This window comes from Montipora capricornis, chromosome 4 (genome assembly GCF_036669925.1).
Source record: "Montipora capricornis isolate CH-2021 chromosome 4, ASM3666992v2, whole genome shotgun sequence".
Lineage (NCBI taxonomy): Eukaryota > Metazoa > Cnidaria > Anthozoa > Scleractinia > Acroporidae > Montipora > Montipora capricornis.
In genome coordinates this window covers 45,638,049-45,656,949 of record NC_090886.1, presented here as the reverse complement: position 1 = coordinate 45,656,949, position 18,901 = coordinate 45,638,049, and the positions used below count along the sequence as shown (strand labels likewise).

Genomic DNA, 18,901 nt, shown 5'->3' with positions numbered 1-18,901 from the left:
CCACACACGAACGATCTTTAAATTACCGTAAGCATCCTTGAACATTTCCTTCCCTTTTTGGCAGCATTTCTACCATTTAGGTAAACTAGTTTAGTCCATAGGCGACCTCTCTTTGAAATTTCAAATTTGTTTGTGCACGTCTACAGTGCGTCTAATTGCCAGTTCCCGAGTTCGAATGCTTGACCATGAGTTATGAGAGATTCGTGACATTTTCGCTTTACTGAAGCAGATGACAGAAGCAGATGACAAATGTTAACCACGTTAAATGAAATAAAGAGATCAAAGTGTCATCAGACAATTAAATGTAGCAACAGTATTGTGATTTCTTCCAACTTTCATTTATTCTTTTTTGTTGGACAATGTCATATTTAATAAGCGACAATAGTTGCCCTCGGCGGACTTCAGTACCGCCGTTGATTTTGTTTCTTTGTAAACTACTTAATGACTGTCAAAGACGCCCAGGGAACAGCCTCGCTACTTCAAAAAAACAAAGCAAAGCAAAACAAAACAAGACAAAACGCAAAACGCTACCAAAAAGACGACATTAATCACTATCTAGAGTTGCCAGCAACACTATTCAGGGCTAGTATTTACATCAGGAAAAGAGCGCCAAGCAACATTAACATCAAGGCGACATTCGACAATTTAAGAGCGATTCCGTCGCCGGAACTGATGACGTCTTTTTTAAGCATGAAACTGGACTTCACCATACGACCATGAAGCGGCTCTACCGGTCGGTAGTTGTCCACCATGTTGGAATTGTCGCCCATTTTAAGCGCACGTAAATTGGTCAACTGTTGATGAAAAGTTTGACAGAAAAAAGACACAGTTAGTTAATTTCCCCGGGGGAAGGGGGGGGGGGGGGTAAGCCCTTATATGGGCTATATAGGTATGTGAGTATGTGAGGCCCCGAAGGGTATGGTTTTTTAGCTGATTTGGTCTGAATTAGGGAATCAATTTTGACCATTTGGTCTGAAATAGTGTATAGTTTGTTCACTGGAGTCTTTAATTAGAAGCTTCTTCATCATAAGGCGATAAGACAAAGCGCAACAAAGCCCTTCTTAAGTTATTACGCCAACGGTGTAACAGCTGAAACAGGTCACTCTGAAAATAAGTCTGAAATAGGGTATCCAATTTTTGGTCAGCTATAAAATAGTGCAGGGAAAATCGCAGATTCTAGTGTGAAATACGAAACCAAATTTCTCTGGGAGTACCCCCCCCCCCCCTCCGGGCTTATTTTTTTTCTTTAGGTACGATCGACGGCCGACGCTATTTGAAAAAAGAAACGCGGCATAAGCTTAACTAATGGATTTCCTGACGATATTTATTACTAGTGATTATTATTTTACAGACGACTGAACGAAAGTGCTTTCATCTTTATTCACATGTAATACAGTACTTGTTAGCCCAAGTAGGGCTAACGTTCCGATAGGCTCGATTACAAGCCGCTATTTCGGGAAAGGAGTCAAAGCCCTCCACCCTCGACGAATACCGGACTCGAGAGAGTGGGGGAAATTTAGACGCTACGCTCAGTTGCTCGAAGTCTGGTTAGTGCTAACCGTTGGTTAAGAGATATCAAAACCTACAAGTTTTTATGGTATTTAACGCCGCTTAGCCCTAACCGTGCTTCGACCGACCCGGGCCAGATTGATTACATTAGCATTGGAACAAAAATAGCACTTAAAGTTCGGGCCAAACCACAATATCGGGAATTCCGTGGCCTGCTATTTTCGAATAGTGTGGGATCTTAAATGTCCAACAGAATTAATAAAGAAGGGTTGTGGGCCTACGGTTTAAAATCCTTATCCGAGATGCAGAAAAGGCAACAACAACAAGAATGATACCATGAGCAAAAGCAAAGAGAAGGACGAGTGACGACAGAAACAGTAACTATTGATGGACGTAAAAGACTGGACGTAAAAGCAGCCGACAATGGCGAAAGCGACAACAAAGAAATTTTGCAGCCACGACATTCAGTAAACGCAGAAATTGTGCGTCCATTGGATGCGAATCACAATCCTTGGCAGGAAATCTGTTCTTGAGATAGGCCGGATTACGTTTTTGCAAACGTTGGCCGTGTAGCTTTTATATTTGAACAGACTTAACTGATTGGAGTGTAATGTGAAGTGCTAGGTTTCTACCCTATATGAACCATGTGACCGTTAGCCCTACTAATGGAAATAGGCCCAAACAAGCTAGGACAGAGAAAAAAACTCTGACCAGGGTGGAAATTGAACCCACGCCCTTCGGGTTAGATCACCGCTGCTCTACCGACTGAGCTAGACGGGAACTGACCGTGGGAAGTGAAGATGTTTAAGTCACGGCAATGACAGTTTCTGGTGAGTAATCTTACCAATCGCTGGGGAATTTTTACAGTATCGTTGAAGACTGTCCATGTAACTGCTTCACTGCATGGTGGAGTGGTAAGAGAGCCAGGGTACCGATAGTAATCTTTCATGTTGGCGGCAAGAAGTGGCTTAAGCATGAACGGTGCGATCTTCTTTTTCATGCCTGAAAAGAGAAACGAACGCAAATGTTTAAATGAAATGGGCAGTTAGCGAGACGACCTGAATTGATGACTGTTGAAAAAAGACATTTTTAGAAATATATATAATGGCTTGGTGAGAATGGCAAGGTGTTTTAAGCTCCTATGCCTTCCAATCATTGAGTGCGGCATGACTACCATATGGTCATTTACAAGATGTAGTGAAGTTGGTCTTCTCCATGAAGCCTTTTTCAAATGTCAGCAGGATTGAAATGCTAGGAAAGAGCACGGGGTCAAATTTATTTAAATTTATTACGGTTCTAAGAGCCTGCAAGGCTTCCGATTGTGATAGACCACAAATAAATCTAGTCATTTCATCAATATCTATATAATCTATATAATATCTATATTATAAACAGCACTCGAAGATAAAATTCGTATCTCTGCGCGGCCATGTAATATCTTCTATATATATGATACGTGATAAGTGGCTGGTACATGACTTTGAATGTTTTAGTGATGTGAAGGGTGTGGCTCAGGACGGCTTTCTGCATTCGTCTGAGTACCTCTCGGTACCTATCTGAGCCCACTAACGTCTTGACTTCATCCTTCAGACTCCTCGAGTAACCACCAAAAGCGTCAATAACGATGTTGAACTGTCGAATCTTGTACCCTGGGTGCTGTCTCTTGAGCTCTAGTCGCAAAGGCGCATGTTATTATTCTTCTTCTTATTATTATTATTATTATTTATTTATTTTTTAATTATTATTATTATGGCAGTTTATTAACATCTGTATGCACTAATTACAATGACATCATAGGGCGCGAAGCTTAGCCTATGAGTCTAGGAGGTACAAAGAAACTATATCCACTTTAAGAAATAGAAAAAAAATATATATATAATATATATAAATAAAAATAAAACCTTTAAAAATAATAATAAGAAGAAGAAGAAACAAATAAAAATCCTATAATATTACACTGATGATAGAATTCCTATAATATTTCTACAATTACATTATATTCATTCATTCATAGTTCATTAATTCAAAACTTTACATGTCCTGGCAATGTTCAATGAGCTGGAAATGATGCTCCTCTGCATCTTCTTTAGAACCTTTGATGCTTTATCCCCAACCATACCAATGATGTCTCTCTCGACTTCCTCACCCCAACCTCCCAACACATCCATGACGGCATTAGTCTGTTCAATCTTGTAGTCTGGATACCTTTGTTTTAACTCCCACCGTAGGGGATCATACTTTGCCATTTTCTCTTCATCCTTCTGTCCTCTATTATCGATCCACGATCTTTACATGATCGACAACCCGGGCATCTACTCTATTTGCTCTCACTTCGTGGTGTTCGGCATATACAGGGATGTCCCAATATGCCTCTGCCTGGCTCGATTCATAGTGTGGCTTAGGTAGCGATGGAGAGTACCACGGTGCAACATCTTCGAGTAACTTTAGGTCATGCAACACCTCATAGAATAGAACTTTCAGAGCAGCGTTATGCCCCTCTAGATATTTATTTTGAGCAAGTTCTGGGCAGCCCGCTAACACATGTGTTATTGTCTCCATGCAGTGCTTTATTACATAATCTACGCATCACATTACCTTCTGGGGTAACACGAGTCTTGTGTTTAGAGTAGATCTTGGTGGGCAAGAGCTGTTCATACAGCTCAAACATTCCCGCTACTGTTATTGTTATTATCTGCAGTATACACGTATGGATGCTCTAATGTTAAAAGTACATAAGGCGCAAAGCGTAGCCTATGTCCTCTTACGGAACATAAGTCTCTATATAAAGGAGCGTTTTAAAATGATAAAATACATTCTATATATATATATATATATATATATATCATAACAATAATAATCCTTAAAATCCTAAATCCTAAAATTCTAATTTAAATTTAAATTTAAAAATAAATAAATAAATAAAAAAATCCTTAAAATTTTCTAACACTCTATAATTTCTAAAGTTCGTAAGATTATTTGACGATGGCCTTGAAGGCCCGCGCTATGTTAAGCGAACTTGAGATAATAGCTTTCTGCATCCTTCTGAGAACCTCCCTTCCTCTAGCGCCCACAAGTTTCTTTATTGTTTTCTCTAAATCTTTAGACCAACCGCCTAGCACATCAATCACTACGTTGCACTGTTCCACGACATAGCCAGGGTACTGCTTCCTTAACTCCCAGCGCAGTGGAGCATACTTTTCCGTCTTCTCCCTCTCCTTTTTCCCACGGTTGTCTAACCAGGGGCAACTCATTTCAACTGCCCAGACTCGTTTCCTCCTGTGATCCACAAATCTGACGTCCACTCTGTTGGCCTTGACATAGCTTTGTTTATTATTATTATTATTATTATTACCATTATTATTATTATTAGAGTTGGTTATAGACTTCTGGTGCTGTACATGCGCAGTACAATGTAAGAAAGACTGTTACCTCCTGGATTTAAATCTGAAATGTTACTCAAAAGCTCTTCATAGGCAGAATTTTCAGCACCAACCTATAAAATGAGACACTTTCAATTAGTCATTGGGTGTCGAGAGTAACTTAAGAGACGCAGAATTCAGTGGGACATAAATCAAATTTTTATCTGAACAATTTTTTAAAAATCTAATTTAATAATGCGAGCAGCGTAATTACAACTCTACAGACGCATGGCCATGCCCACCATGTTTACCCTTTCTTACCACAATTTTAATTCCTCGGACCCCGACAATTGCGCTTTTTTACAGAATTTTTTAGTCTTATGCTATGAATATAATAATAATAATAATATTATTATTATTATTATTATTATTATTATATTAAACACCCTTACCAAAGAAAATTGAAGCAAAATAACACATTTTTACTATTATACTACGCAACTCGCAAAATATCAGCGCATATTATTTTGAAAATTTAAAATAGATCTGAATCCGCTCCACAGTTTTTTTTTTAACTTGGCAGAAAGTTAAAATGGCTTGCTAATTACATTTCAGAAATACAAAAATGGGGGTCACCGAGTTCGTTTTAGAGATTGAGCAACTGAAGCCAAAATATGGGGTGTTTTTGCAGGGCTTTACTGTTGCCATGGTAACTTTTACGTCACAAAAAAGGCTGCCTCTTATTCAGGAATAACTGATGTTTCACATGGTACCATAACACTTCTGTCAAGGTCTCCAAAAAGTATTGAAACTGCTCTAGTCACAAGCAAAATTAGAAAAAATGCTCTCTTCATTGACCAATCAGCATTCAGTAATTTTGCCCTCAATGTTATTAGCTTTGAAAACAAAGTTGTTTCCAATTTTTTCCTCCGTTGCTATGTAAGGCCGCACGTTGCTACGCTGTAATATCGGTCAGCCTCGTTTTAAAGTCGCAATTCCACACTGAATACCCCCCGTCTTGGTAGCTGATTAGATGACGAGAATTCCCCTGGGCATGCAATTCAATTAAATATTAAATGTTTAATTATTGTATATTAAATATGTATTAACAAATACTAATGTACCTCAAGGAAAACACCAAGAACAGCCAAACCATCACTCTCAGGCAAAGCTAGGGCTATGTCTGGGTATTTGACGTTGACGCTGACAAAATGAATCTGGAAAGTAAAGTTGCATGATAAACCTTCTGGTTGCTGAGTTTGAGAACCATTTTTCCATGCAATATTCGGCGCAAGTGGTTTAAGTGTGAGGCAGGTGGGAAATAGAACAATTGAAAAACACTCATTCATAGACACTTACTGCGATTGGCGTGCATCTAATTGCTTGCATTTCTAAACATTGAAATAGTGGGATGCCATTGAATGAGCTAATAGTTGCGCCTCGCTCAGTCAATCGTGATAAATTACTGCTTACGATAGGTAAATCAGATGTCTTTGTTTAAAGGGGTTATGTTACGTTATTTTAGGGTTTTTAAGGGAAATCTTCAGTTTCGGCCTAAGCTTAAAACGCGAAAATGGTTATGTGGAATTTCTTTACGGATAAAATTATTGTTACATCATTAACAAGATGATTCTGAGCAAAAGCAACCTTTATTTAGGCGATTTGCTATAAATTTGAAAAAATTTCCAACTCCTTTCAACATTACCCAAATGCAATCCCGTTCAATCTTGTCCATTTGTGTCCATCCATACTTCCGATCTCTTTCCTTTTGTTGTATTTCTTCTATGTTATTCAATCGTTTTAAGTGGTGATTGCAATGTTTCATTCTACATTTTTGGCATTTTGGGAGCCCTGAAATAACATAATTTTGTGTGACATAGCCCCTTTAAGAACAACCCAGTGCCAGTTGTAAAGCAGCTGGGAGTCCTGTTCAAGCCTGGCCTTATTTAGGCTTCCTTGTGTTGAGATATCAATCGGAAGTGGTCATTGTAACCAAAGCGAGGCTAATGCACCATATCTGTCAATTATTGCGTGATCATGAGCCTGCGTTGGGTGTTGCTGGTCAATGCAATTGAACTTCGGGTTAAAGGAAGGCTCTGTTCGCAGGGTACAAGTGTTGCGTTGAAGTCCTTTCTTTCCTCTTTGATATCCACCGCCAAACACGTCGACGCTATCAACACTAACTAAGATGATTAAAAGTCAAAATTCTGTACTCCTTCTCCTTTGAATAACCTTCCCTGACTTCAACAATGTCTTCAATTGATTTTGTTCACCTGTTACGGGATATAACTTGAACTCGCAATTGGCTGGCTCCCAGCTTCCTTGATAGTTCAGTTGGTGAAGCGGTGCAGCGAAAATCGCTGCGTTCAAAACCTGGGTTTTTGACAGGCTTGCTGGCAACTATTTAAGAGTTGCTTATTTTGTTGATCTTTCTAACATTCATTTCATGTCTATTCCGCAGTTCAAATATTTAAATTTCATGCCTTCCCAAAATCATCTCTACGAATATTAGCAATGTTACAGGCATGTACTAAAAAGCAGACGATGGATTCTGGACTAAAGACGATGGGTGATAGACAACATGTACATTTCAGGGTCAAATATGCTACCCATGAACAGACTTGCCCTATGCAGGTGTTTGGGAAGAAGACACATGCATTCAACTAGTCTTCACACGGCCTCAATTAGGCCATCAGAAACACATTACCTCAGCAGGATACTGCATTTCATTCACGGTGTGTTCTGCTCCCTTGTTGTTGTTTGATCCCCAGTGGAGATGAAACTGTACAGTGGTGAAAGTTCCTGGCAAACCGCCTCCACTCACATAGAAAATATTCGGCGGGAAAGAAACTTTAAGACTGTGGTTGGTGTTCGCGATCGTAAAATTCTCTGATGGTACGGTATCGTAATTGCTCACATAGATGTGGCCCAAAGCGGAGTCATATTCGACTGTTGAGGTGTCGATGTCTATAGGCGATTGCTTTTTGCCGCTTTGGCAAACGCCACCCCATTTCTCAGGTCCTGGCAAGGAAAACGTCATAAAGAACGGTTTTAGTTGTATGAAACTCTAACCGAAGAAAGTAATTTACCCCATCACAACGCCGAACTTGGACAGTTATTTGAAAGTTGCCAAACTTAGTTGGGATAGTCATATTGACATGATTTGTAAGAGGGTCAGTGCGGGTATTGGAGCGATGAGGCGTATCAAGCCCTTTGTTCCTGTAGCCTCGGACCCTTGAAAAGGTTTATAAGAGCCTAGTACAGCCTTACTTTGAATATTGTTCCCCTCTTTGGGACAACTGCGGAAAATTACTAAAAGACAAGCTACAAAGATTTCAATCTCGTGCTGCTAGGGTACTTACTGGTGCCAATTATGATATTCGTTCCGCTGATATTATCCAGACCCTATCTTGTGACACACTCGATGCGAGGCGGCTTTGTGCCAAATCAACATTGATGTATAAAATACTAAATGACGACACTGCGCCCAATCTTAGAAACTCTTTTGTTAGAAGGAATTCTGATCAGACTGATTACCATCTCAGAAATAGTGCTACAGATCTGACACTTCCTAAACCGAAGAGAGAGTTTCAAGGTAATCGTGTTGTCAATCAATTTCCCGCCGCACAACATGCTTGATTGACGTCCGTTTCCGGAATGTGTTTTGATAGTAGATAAGTAAGCTCGTAAGGATGGTCTGAACTAGACTTGAGAGTGTACTTCGGCTTCTTTGAAGGCAATAAGTTACCATGGCCACAAAGTAGGCTACTTGAGCTGAAATTAAAGCCGTTCACATCTGAAGTAGGGCTCAAGTGTACTTAAGGTATCCTTAGTCCGCTAATATGAACCCACCTAATGCAAAATTTGTAATCGATTTCTGATCGTCTCAAGTTCGGCAGGCGCATTCATGCATTCGTTAAATGGTCGTTAAGGCGGCAGGTACATTCATGCATTCGTTAAATGGTCGTTAAGAATGCTCTTATTCTGCTAATGAAAGACGTTCAATATAATGTATTACAGTGCATATGTAACCACTCTATAGGCTTGATAATTCGCTATATCACCTCCCTGACGCAGTATCTTACCACAGGATACCTTTGGTTTTTAAAGCGAGTTTGAGTTCAATGATTTAAAACAGTTGATTTTGCTCAATTTAGTGCATTAGGGCTGGCATGCAGCTTTGAAGGGCAAAGGAATGTCTAAGAAAGAATTCAGGTCATGGCCCTTTGCCATAAACATTTAAACTGAAGATACATACCAATAGCGCTCCCTTTGATATAATTGTAGTCTGAAATTTGAAACAAATAAATAAATAGCACCGATAATATAAATTGGCGAAAGTAGTCTTTTTTTAAAGGCCAGGGATTATCTCCTCTCGCTTTACCTTCTGGCCTGCAGGGCTGGCGCAGTGGTGACATCGCTCGCCTTCCACCAATGTGGAATGCTTGGGATTGATTGCAGGATTCTACGCCATACTTTGGGTTGAGTTTGTTTGTTCTCTAACCTGCTCGAGAGGTTTTTCCCCGGGTACTCAAGTTTTCCCCTCTCCTCAAAAACCAACATTTGCAGGCGTAGCTTAGTTGGCTAGTGCGCAGCTTTCGGAGCAAGGGGTCCCCAGTTCGATCCTCCGTGACTTCAACGTCTTGTTCGACTTTCGTCTGATCGGTGTAGCTATAGCTTTAAATATCCGTAAAACGGAGCACTTACAGAGGGAGGAGGGTAAAAGGCGCACCGTCGGCTTCCATTGATACCAGTTTCGTAACTGAAGGAACTACAGACGTTAAATAAATTGACTTTGACTTTGACTTTGTGATAAAGCAGGAATCAGCCCGTTCAATGTTGCAATAACCCAAATGTTTAATCTTCACGCGTTATCGGATGCGTGAATTACTTTAGGAGTCTCAAACTCTACGCAATAAGAATAGAAATTTAGGCTACTTCTTCTCTGTTATAATGTATGTAATTGGCCCACATCTTAACCCTTTTGCTAAGTATTCATTTCATATACAGTATCATTTCGTTCTTCCATAGTGTTTTGTTTAAGTCAAATAAAAATTGACTTCACCATTGAAGAACAAAGCTAAGCTGCATTGATGTAAACAGCAGCTTCATGGATTAACTTACATTTAGTTTCCGCTATGAAAATTCATGGAGAGATTTTGGGAGTTAGAACTAGTGGTATTGAGCCATACATCTGCAGGAAGTGCATGCACCCAAATGAGTGGCGGGCTGATTAGTCCCACAGTTGTCTGGAAATTGAAATTTCAACACAATCGCGGGAAACGAGACAGTAATGTTGTGCTGGCCTTAAGTAACAAAAGGACGATTAAACTTTCTGCGCGCTCAATGGTGCTTAGTCTTAGCTCCCTTCGACTCAACAAGTAATCTTTCCGCGTCCTTTGAGACTGTGTAGTGAACGAGCCGCGCAGTAAATCTATGACACCTCTAAATGAACTTCTGCGTTTCCATCATCTCAAATCGGCTAAAACAAACTTACCTGCACCAGAAGCAATGGAAATTGTAGCAAAAGATGCAAATATCACGAGCCAAAACTTTGCCATGTGTATTTCTGTCTCCTTTTAAATGTTCCTGCAAAATAAGGAGTGTGAATTGTCAGAATTTGTAAAACACTTGACACATTTTACGGCTGAACCAGCCACTCGCTCACGTCCGGGAAAAACAGGATTAATTGTAAGGTTTAACGCCACTACTCAAAAAAGAAACGTTAACCCAAGTGTAAAGTTCCCACTGGGTCTAACCTTGGCACTCAACTTTCAGTTTCAACACTTGGACATCTTCAATTTGTCTGACGGTTACTGTTATGTGGGTTCATCGACCAGCAGTCTATTCAAAAGATTGTGGCAAGCCGACCGTTCATTGCTGAAGAAAAGGCCACACTGAGTATGTCCATCAGAGTTAACGAACACTGAAGGGTTGTGAGACGGGACTTTTCGTTTATAGTCGTTATCCAATGTTCCTCAGTCAAATGCCTTTATAGCGTATTTTGGCTGGAGTATTCAGCTAACAATGCACATAGTGCAGCGCAACACAGAATGCAGCAATCTAGCACTGGAGGGGGAACCACCTTCGGAAAAAAACTTACCTCACAAAGCCCTACTTACTCCACGAAGCGTTTTATGTCTTGTGCTAAAAACTCTTCAGATGCCTTCACGGTTGGAACAAAACACGAATTTCCTTGTAAAATACGACAAACAAGTCGTAAAAACCTATGGTTTGAAAGAGTTAAACGTACGGTTTCTTGTTTCCCGGTCGGTAAGGAAATAAGGTCTTTATTTATAGTACAGTGTGCTTTGAACAAAAAGTGTTGCTGTCATAATTACATCATAACATTTGTAATCTTACGTCTTTTCTGCTAGTCATTACAAACGTTAAGTTTTGAATATTACTTTAACATTTCCGGAGCTTTCCTTAGTCTGTGCGTTAACCTCAAACGGGACAGCTAATGACTGTGACGTCATCCACTTCATAACCGGGCTGAACAAAACACACTTCGCAAACAAAGAACAACCTCCTCTTCATTTTAAGAAGCTCTTCGAATTGACTACTGTTTAATGAAGTTAGTTGATCAATAGAGTTTTTGACGTGCTTGAAAATAAGAAGGCCTTGAATAAAACTACCTGTTGTTTCAATTGTTCCTTTCAAAGAGGAAATCACTGTTTATAGTGGTGGAAAACTGATGTTTGGGTTTGCGCAATTAAATATACTTGTGAGTGAACTAATTTATTATGAAGGTTATGCGAGTAGAAGGAGGATAATGTTGCCGAGATACACCGATTTCGTTAAACGACTATGTGATGTGAGGGTACACCGGAATATTATAAAAATAACTGCTTTCGTCATAGGGCTAACGAGAAACAAATTTTGAATCTTTATTTTCACTCTGAAACGAATACATTTTGAAAAACATTTGTGAAGACTTCTGGGTTGGGAGGAAGGGGTGACCGATCGATTCTTTAAAGGGTCAATAGGGGTCACTCACTTCCCAGGGAGAAATTAGTTTAAGCCTACAGCCTCCGCTCAAGGAACAACGGGAATAACCCAATATAAAGTTCGTAGCGGAGTCTAAGAATGGCACAAAAGTGTTTCTGACATTCATCACAAATCCTGTTGTAGATGGATTAAAATTAAACATTTTGAGAAGTGACTTTCTGGTTAAATTGGTGCAAGTTAAATCTACATACACACATACTTAATTGGCCACTCCCCGTAGGGGCTTTTCAGGGCCAATGGAAGCAATCACGACAGAACAGAACATTCAACAACAATTGCTAAGAATCCCAACTGGCCGGAGGCAAACCAGTTGGCTATTTACAAGAGCAGCTGAGAAATTGAACCACGGACTACCAGGAACAAATTCAATGAGTGGTCAGAACGTGTCCTGACGCTGGGATCCCCGGATCTCAAGGCACTGGGCCGCCAAGCCGGTGTGGAAAACATTGCTTTTGTATCGAAGACATTTTAAGTTACACACACCAATTTCGCGAGTATTTCAACAGTAAAAATAGAGCTTGAAGCTCGAGTTCTGTAGCTATGGAAAAGATTTCAATGAACTTAAGGGTCGTTCGCTTTTTTTTTTTTTTCTAAACGTTTCTGGCGCCCGAACAGGAGAAGGAATCGGAATTGGTTTATTGTGTTCAGCCTCCTATATGGCTTTGCATTCCTGTTTTCAAGTCAATTTGGAATGTCAAATGGGAGTTAGATCCAGGACGCTAACTGAAGTAGCTCTCTCGCGGGACAAATAACTTCACCAGTACAGCGACCAATTTGGAGATAAAATTGGAAAAATATGTTGGCTTTCGTGGGCAGGAGGCGATCTTGATTGAAAAAGACCTTTTAGTTCAGGGCTTATAAGGAAACATCAGTGTGTTTTTCAAGTTAAAGTACGCACGGTCTCTCGTTTCCTGGTCGGTAAGGAAATAAGGGATTAATTTATAGCACAATATGCTTTGAACAAAAAGTGTTTCTGTCATGATTACATCATGGCATTTGCTATCAAGACCAATTATGGCTCTTGTTGCTATCGTACGTCTTTTCTGGGACTCTACAAACGTAATAGTTTCAATAATATCACTCTAATATTTCCGAGATTTAAGTTAGAACGGGTCCACTGATGACGTCATCATCATCATAACTACTAGACCTTCGTCCCATTTTCAGGAGCTCCTCTTTTAGACAGTTCCCATTTCCCTGTATTTAATGGCCTTTCTTAAAAGAGGTTAGTTGCTTAGTCTTGACGAACTTGAAAAAAACTTGCATAAAACTATCAATGTTTTCATTTCAATAATATTGTTCCTTTCAAGGAGGAAATCATTCTCTTTATTGTTATGTAAAATTTGATGTTTGTGTTTGCTCGTGAATGAATGAATGAATGAATAATCATGAAGGTTATGCAAATCATGCAGTTGCCGAGATTCATCGATTTTCGTTAAACGACAACCTGGTATGTAATGTGGATCTCCAGTTGAATATTACAAAAATAATTTTCTTTCGTCATGTGTCTAATGACAAGCAAATTCCGAATCCTCATTTTCACTCTGAAGCAAATGCAACTTGAAAACAAGATTAGATTAGACTTGCGCCGGGTCTGGTGAATCTTTAATTAAAGAGTCAATAGGGTCACTCACTTCCCTGGGAAAAAAAGGATGGAGCTTGCAACTCCGCGAACAAAAAAAAGGAATAACCCCAGTATAAAGTTCGTATCGGAGTCCAAGAATAACGAGAAATGTCTGTTGCATTCATCAAAATCTTAACTGAGGGTTTAGTTGGAGTAACATTGAACAATCCAGCAGTTACGTTACAAGGCAAGAGAGCGTAACCGTCTTCGTCTTCGTACTTATAAATTAGTAGCACTCTGCCTGTTAGAACCTCTTCAGATGTCTTCACGGAGGGAACACACCTCGAGTACTGAGCGCTGTAAAATACGACAAACAAGCAAAAATTGATATTGATTATTCTATTTGAAGGTCTTAAACGTTTTGTACACCGGGCTTAAACATTCATCTTGAAAAGTCATTATTTGGTTAACTTGATGCAAATTGATCAAATGTAAAAGAAGAAAGACTACTTTCATATTTAAGACATTTAAATCGCACGCACTCGTTTCGTGAGTATTCGACTGATCTCTCTATCTATAGCTATGGACTGTGTTAACGGTTTTTCCCTGACAGTTTTTCAATTTCTAAACGGTTTATAGCGCCTAAACTGGTGGAAGGAATGTGTTTATTTTGTGTTCGACCTCATAAATTGCGTTGTCAAAGACTCTGACCAGCTCTATCACGGAACAAAAGACTGCTATTTTGCAAACCGGTACATAGCCTCCCACACTAAAGTCCTTAGTGAAGCGTTCCTTCTCCGTGGAGGAGAACGCGTGACATTTAACGTGAGTATTTCAGCATTAAAAGCTTGAGATCTATCCGTATGGAAAAGGTTTCTATCAACTGAACGGTAGTTAGCTATTTTTTTTCAATTTCTTAACGTTCGTGGCGCCCGAACTGATAAGAGGAAGCGTTCGACCAGAGAAATCGCTTTGCGTTCCTCTTTTCAACTCAGTTTGTAATGTCAAGTGCAAGATAGATCCAGGACTTTGACTATCTTCCGCGCGGGACAAATGACGTCTCCCGTACAGCGTACAGCAAGAACAATTTTAAGGTGAAAATGGCAAAATGTGTTGGCTTTGAGGCAGGAGATGATCTTGAAAGAAAATCTTTTAGTTGAGAGCACATCAATAGAATAGGCAATATCAGTGTGTTTTTCAAAGTGCGCACGGTCTCTTGTTTCCTGATCGGTAAGGAAATATGACATTCATTTATAGCACAATAAGCTTTAAACGAAAAGTGTTGCTGTCATGATTACATCAAAACATTTGCTATCTTACGTCTTTTAAGTGGGCTATTAAAAGCGTTAAGTTTGAATAATATCATTCTAATATTTATTGACATGTTTAACTAAGAACGGATCCACTGATGACGTCATTAACATCACAACCTAAACCAGAGATACTTCGCAAACCAAAGTACGCGTCATGTTCATTTCCCGTTAGCAACTCTTCAAGAAGGCAGTGACCATTTCCCAGTATTTCATGGACTTTTTTAAGAGGTTAGTTGTTTAATAGATTTTTACGTACTTGAAAGGAAGAGGGTCTTGTATGAAACTCTTTATGTTATTCAATTGTTGTCGCTTTTTATAGTTACGTAATCATGAATGTCGCAATTAAATATACTCATGCATAAGTTAATTAAGAAGGTTATGCCAGTAGTTGGGCGGTAACGTTGCTAAGAAACATATCGTTAAGCGACTTTGTAAGGTTTCTGTACACCTTAATGGAAAAAAATTACCGTCGTTATAAGGCTGACAATGAAACTATTCTGACTGCTCATTCAGTCCTACTGTCGGTTGCAACTTGAGAAAAGTTACTAGGCAAAACTTACGGATCTAGTGAATGGTTGACTGACTTTTCGAGAGTCAAATGAAAAGAAGCCGATCAAGGCTTTATATGTGGTTCAATTTTAAGCAAAGTGAGACAGCTATTTGACTCGTATTTCCACAGTCGAGGCATTCAACTTAACCAATAATTATATCAGTGTCACAACTGACAAATTGACTCGTGCTACTACTCAACAGCTATTATATGACGACTAAGCTTCTCAGTTACCGACCATGAATTAAGATAAAAGGACCTGTTCTCACTTTCGAGTTGGATCGGTCTCGGATCGATCCAGGCGGTAAGCGTGCTAAATTTGAACATTCAAACCGATCCGAGACCGATCCAAAGTAGTATAGCAAGAAAGGTGGTCTCGGATCGATCCAATCTAGATCGATGTGAGATCGAGCCAAATAAGAAGACAACGGAGCCAAAGATCAGTTCCCTTTGTAACCTGGCTATTTTGCTGGACAGCCATTTAAGCTGTAAGTATAGAGGTTTTCGATGTGATTTTAGCGTAATAGCGAAAAGAGGCGAAACGTGGAGCGAAAATGAAATAAAAACACCGCTATCACTAATGCTGAACAATAAAAATGCCGAGATCTACGAAAAGATCAGCGAGGAAATGTCAATTCTTGGTTCCCAGCGAGATTTAATCCAGTGTCGAACAAAGTTGAAACATCTATTAGTAAAAACAGAGTAGAAGAAATATAAAGATGCTCTTGGTTCCTCTGGAGCTGACAGTATTTTAACGAAAGCCAAAGTGTATCGTCCTTCCACCGGCTTACCGTTTCTTCCCAAAACTGGTTTTTCCTCTACCTGGCTCAATCCAGATGTGCTGTGCACACAAGGAAAGAGACTAAACAATTCCCACCCTGGTCAGAGTTTTGCTCTGTCCTAGTGTTGGTCCAATTCCATTAGTAGGGCTAACGCTCACGTGGTTTACATGGGTAGAAACAGCACTTCACATTACCCTTCAATTATAGTTAATTCTGTTGAAATATGAGTGCTACACTTGAGTTCTATAAGGTCAACGTTTGTAAAAGCGTAACCCTTCTGCAATCCAGAAGCGCCCCCCAAATCTCTCGCGCTTGATTGCGCAGGTATTCACACACGCAAAACAAAAGCAGGGAAATTTTTCCTCTGTCGCCGCCAAATGTAGCGAGAAATCATTCTGTTTCGTTGTCTTAACATCTTTTGGTGTTCGTTAAACTTTTCACTTGAGGTCATTGCGATAATTTCAACTCCACGAACTCTGCCATTTTCAAGAGGTTTGTCTATTTAGAGCACTGTGTAGGTGTCCTTTAAGTATCCTCGTGAACTCAATTGACTCGCACGGACGCTTAATATGAACACTCCACAGAAATGGCCTTGGATCGGTTTTAGATCTATTTAAACTAATCCGATCCTGAAAGGAGCTTGGTGTGAATAGGCCCTAAGTTACATAACAGTCAAGAAGCTTAAGACAAGCTTGCCTTACGCACAACTTCGTAAAACAATTCTTCCCAGGCTAGCATACTTTTAAAAAAAGAAATAAAAAGCTACAAGCAATATTTTAAAGCCCTGAGGCGATAAAAAATACAAATAATCTTAGAAATAAAGTAAAGACAGTACTCACCTGTAGATGAAGCAGTTTAAACGCGAAGTTGTGTCCTTTGGAGTCAACGGGGAGCGTTCAGCGATTTTTTATGAACTCGCGGACCTAAAAATTATTTGCATGCAGCCTCATGATTGGCTATCGGTCTCAAGAAAACTCAAATCCTTCTTCACCATTGGCTATTCCTTTCTTTGTGAATACATATTTCCAAGCTTAATGAAATTTTTGCTTTTTTTGGTAATAGTCATAATCACCCCAGTTAAAAGACTCTTGTTACAGAGAAAAATCGTGGGCTTGCCAGAATAACTTTTAATGGTCAATTAATTTGAGTATTTGTAGAATTAAGGTACGATTTCCTTCTGATTAAGTTCTTTGACCTTTTATTGCGTAGTGAAGCACCTTTTCGCATTTCTAAAGCGGTTTTTTTGCAGGAAGTTTTCGTCAAATTGTTTCGAATGCCTGGATATGGGCAACCTACATTCTTCAGTCCACATATGAAATACCAGGATGGGTTTCGATTCCAGTGTCTGTGGATTACTCGTTACACTTCGAAGCCCTTGGCAATTACGCACTTACCTGAGCTTCGACCTTTTAACAGACTTAATTATCGTTATTATATAACTTTTGCTCCTAATTTGACAACGGGCTGGCGAAGTTATCCTCGGTCACCCATTTCAACCAATTAGGCAATAAGGCTCAGACTTTCACTGAACAGCCTTTTGATGCCAATTTCGTTTCTCAAAACAGGAACGACTTGATGCACTTGGGAAGTTTGCAGAGCACTCAAAAAGCCTCTTTCGTACTCTCCAAACTTCCCAAGTGCCCTCAAATCATCAACGTTCGATATACCCACGCTAAGCATGAACCATTAGTTAAATTGGGTCCTAATGTTCTCTAGTTAAAGTCAGTATTTTAAAAACATGAACATGTTATCGAAGCAGTAGATTATACCACGTCTGGAAAACGTGCCTATCAAGTGATTCCACTGGAAAGACCTTCATCGGAGAAGAATGGATGAAGTGAGGCGGAAATAAAGCGACAACATAGCTTCATGGACCCCTATCAGCTTATTTTGTAAATAGAAAATGCCTTTACGATAACAAGTTTATTAATATTCTAATTAATTGATATACAGCCATCTGCAAATATTTCACCACTTTAAAAAAAATCCGAATGACTGTGTTTGATTCGCGCAAATGATCAACACTCCAGTGATTATTAAAAAAATGACGCTGGTAAGCATAACAGCAGAACACCCGCTACTTCTCTTGAGTACACATAAAATTAGCGTTATTATAGTTGTTCTAGATTCCCTGAACAGTGTATGGTAGACTAACGATCGATCATTCCATGCGCAATATAAATATTAAATATTATTATTATTATTCCCAAGTTTTAATTTGTATTTCTACAACTACAATAGAAATGCTACACCGCGGCTTTTTAGCGTTGGGTTTTTTCTCTTAACTCGCCTAATTAACGTCTTTTAGGCGTACACTCAGTCTTTGCAATTAGCGTTTGCTACTGTTTCTTCCTTTGAAGATTGGTGGATTTGATTTTTTTATTTCCTTTATTGATTGTTATCTTGCAAGGCGTTACATAGTTTGTAAGTATTTGCAACTATTTGTAAGAGCAATTTGTAAGTACAAGAATTTTTAGTTTCTTTCGTTATAGATTTTTTATTTACTTCGCCTTGTAAAATCTGCTTATTTACCCTCTTATTTTCCAGTTGAATCGTTTTCGTCATTTTTCACCGTTGTCAACGTTTTTCATCGTTTTTCTTTAGTCACAGGACATTTTTATCAATCTTGAAAGAAGCAGGTATTAACTTTCTCAGATCACGAAAGTTCGAGGTGAAAATTCCCAAAAGAAAATCCTAGGTGGTTAAAGACCTTTCGAATAAATAATTTAACGAAACGTTCCGTTGGGTGCCCCTGTATTAAATTTAATCGCTAGGGGAATGTTAAGTTTAGTAACGTTCACATCCATCCGTCG

At 39.3% G+C, this 18,901-nt stretch overlaps 1 protein-coding gene across 2 annotated transcripts; it reads right to left on the bottom strand.

The window, feature by feature from the left end:
• Positions 1 to 316: 316 nt before the first annotated feature.
• Positions 317 to 16,983, bottom strand: LOC138047104 (carbonic anhydrase 2-like). Of its 2 annotated transcripts, none has more exons than XM_068893824.1 (8): positions 16,928 to 16,983; positions 10,366 to 10,457; positions 9,127 to 9,156; positions 7,576 to 7,889; positions 5,993 to 6,085; positions 4,939 to 5,002; positions 2,354 to 2,511; positions 317 to 794 (listed from the first exon to the last, which is right to left on the bottom strand). In XM_068893824.1, the coding sequence occupies exons 2-8, from the start codon at positions 10,427 to 10,429 to the stop codon at positions 591 to 593; spliced, it is 927 nt and encodes a 308-aa protein (XP_068749925.1). In that variant the 5' UTR covers positions 10,430 to 10,457; positions 16,928 to 16,983; the 3' UTR covers positions 317 to 590. The 2 variants fall into 2 exon arrangements, with proteins under 2 accessions (XP_068749925.1, XP_068749927.1); XM_068893826.1 differs by lacking the exon at positions 16,928 to 16,983 and adding an exon at positions 10,972 to 11,090.
• Between the last annotated feature and the right edge of the window lie 1,918 nt (positions 16,984 to 18,901).

Bases quoted from the DNA above. Each gene is read 5' to 3' on its own strand.
- LOC138047104 (XM_068893824.1), bottom strand. From the start codon at position 10,429: ATGGCAAAGTTTTGGCTCGTGATATTTGCATCTTTTGCTACAATTTCC. The intron at 7,890-9,126 runs GTATGTATCTTC...TTTCCTTGCCAG, and splicing joins TATCAAAGGGAGCGCTATTG to GACCTGAGAAATGGGGTGGC. The intron at 6,086-7,575 runs GTAATGTGTTTC...TTTACTTTCCAG, and splicing joins AAATGCAGTATCCTGCTGAG to ATTCATTTTGTCAGCGTCAA.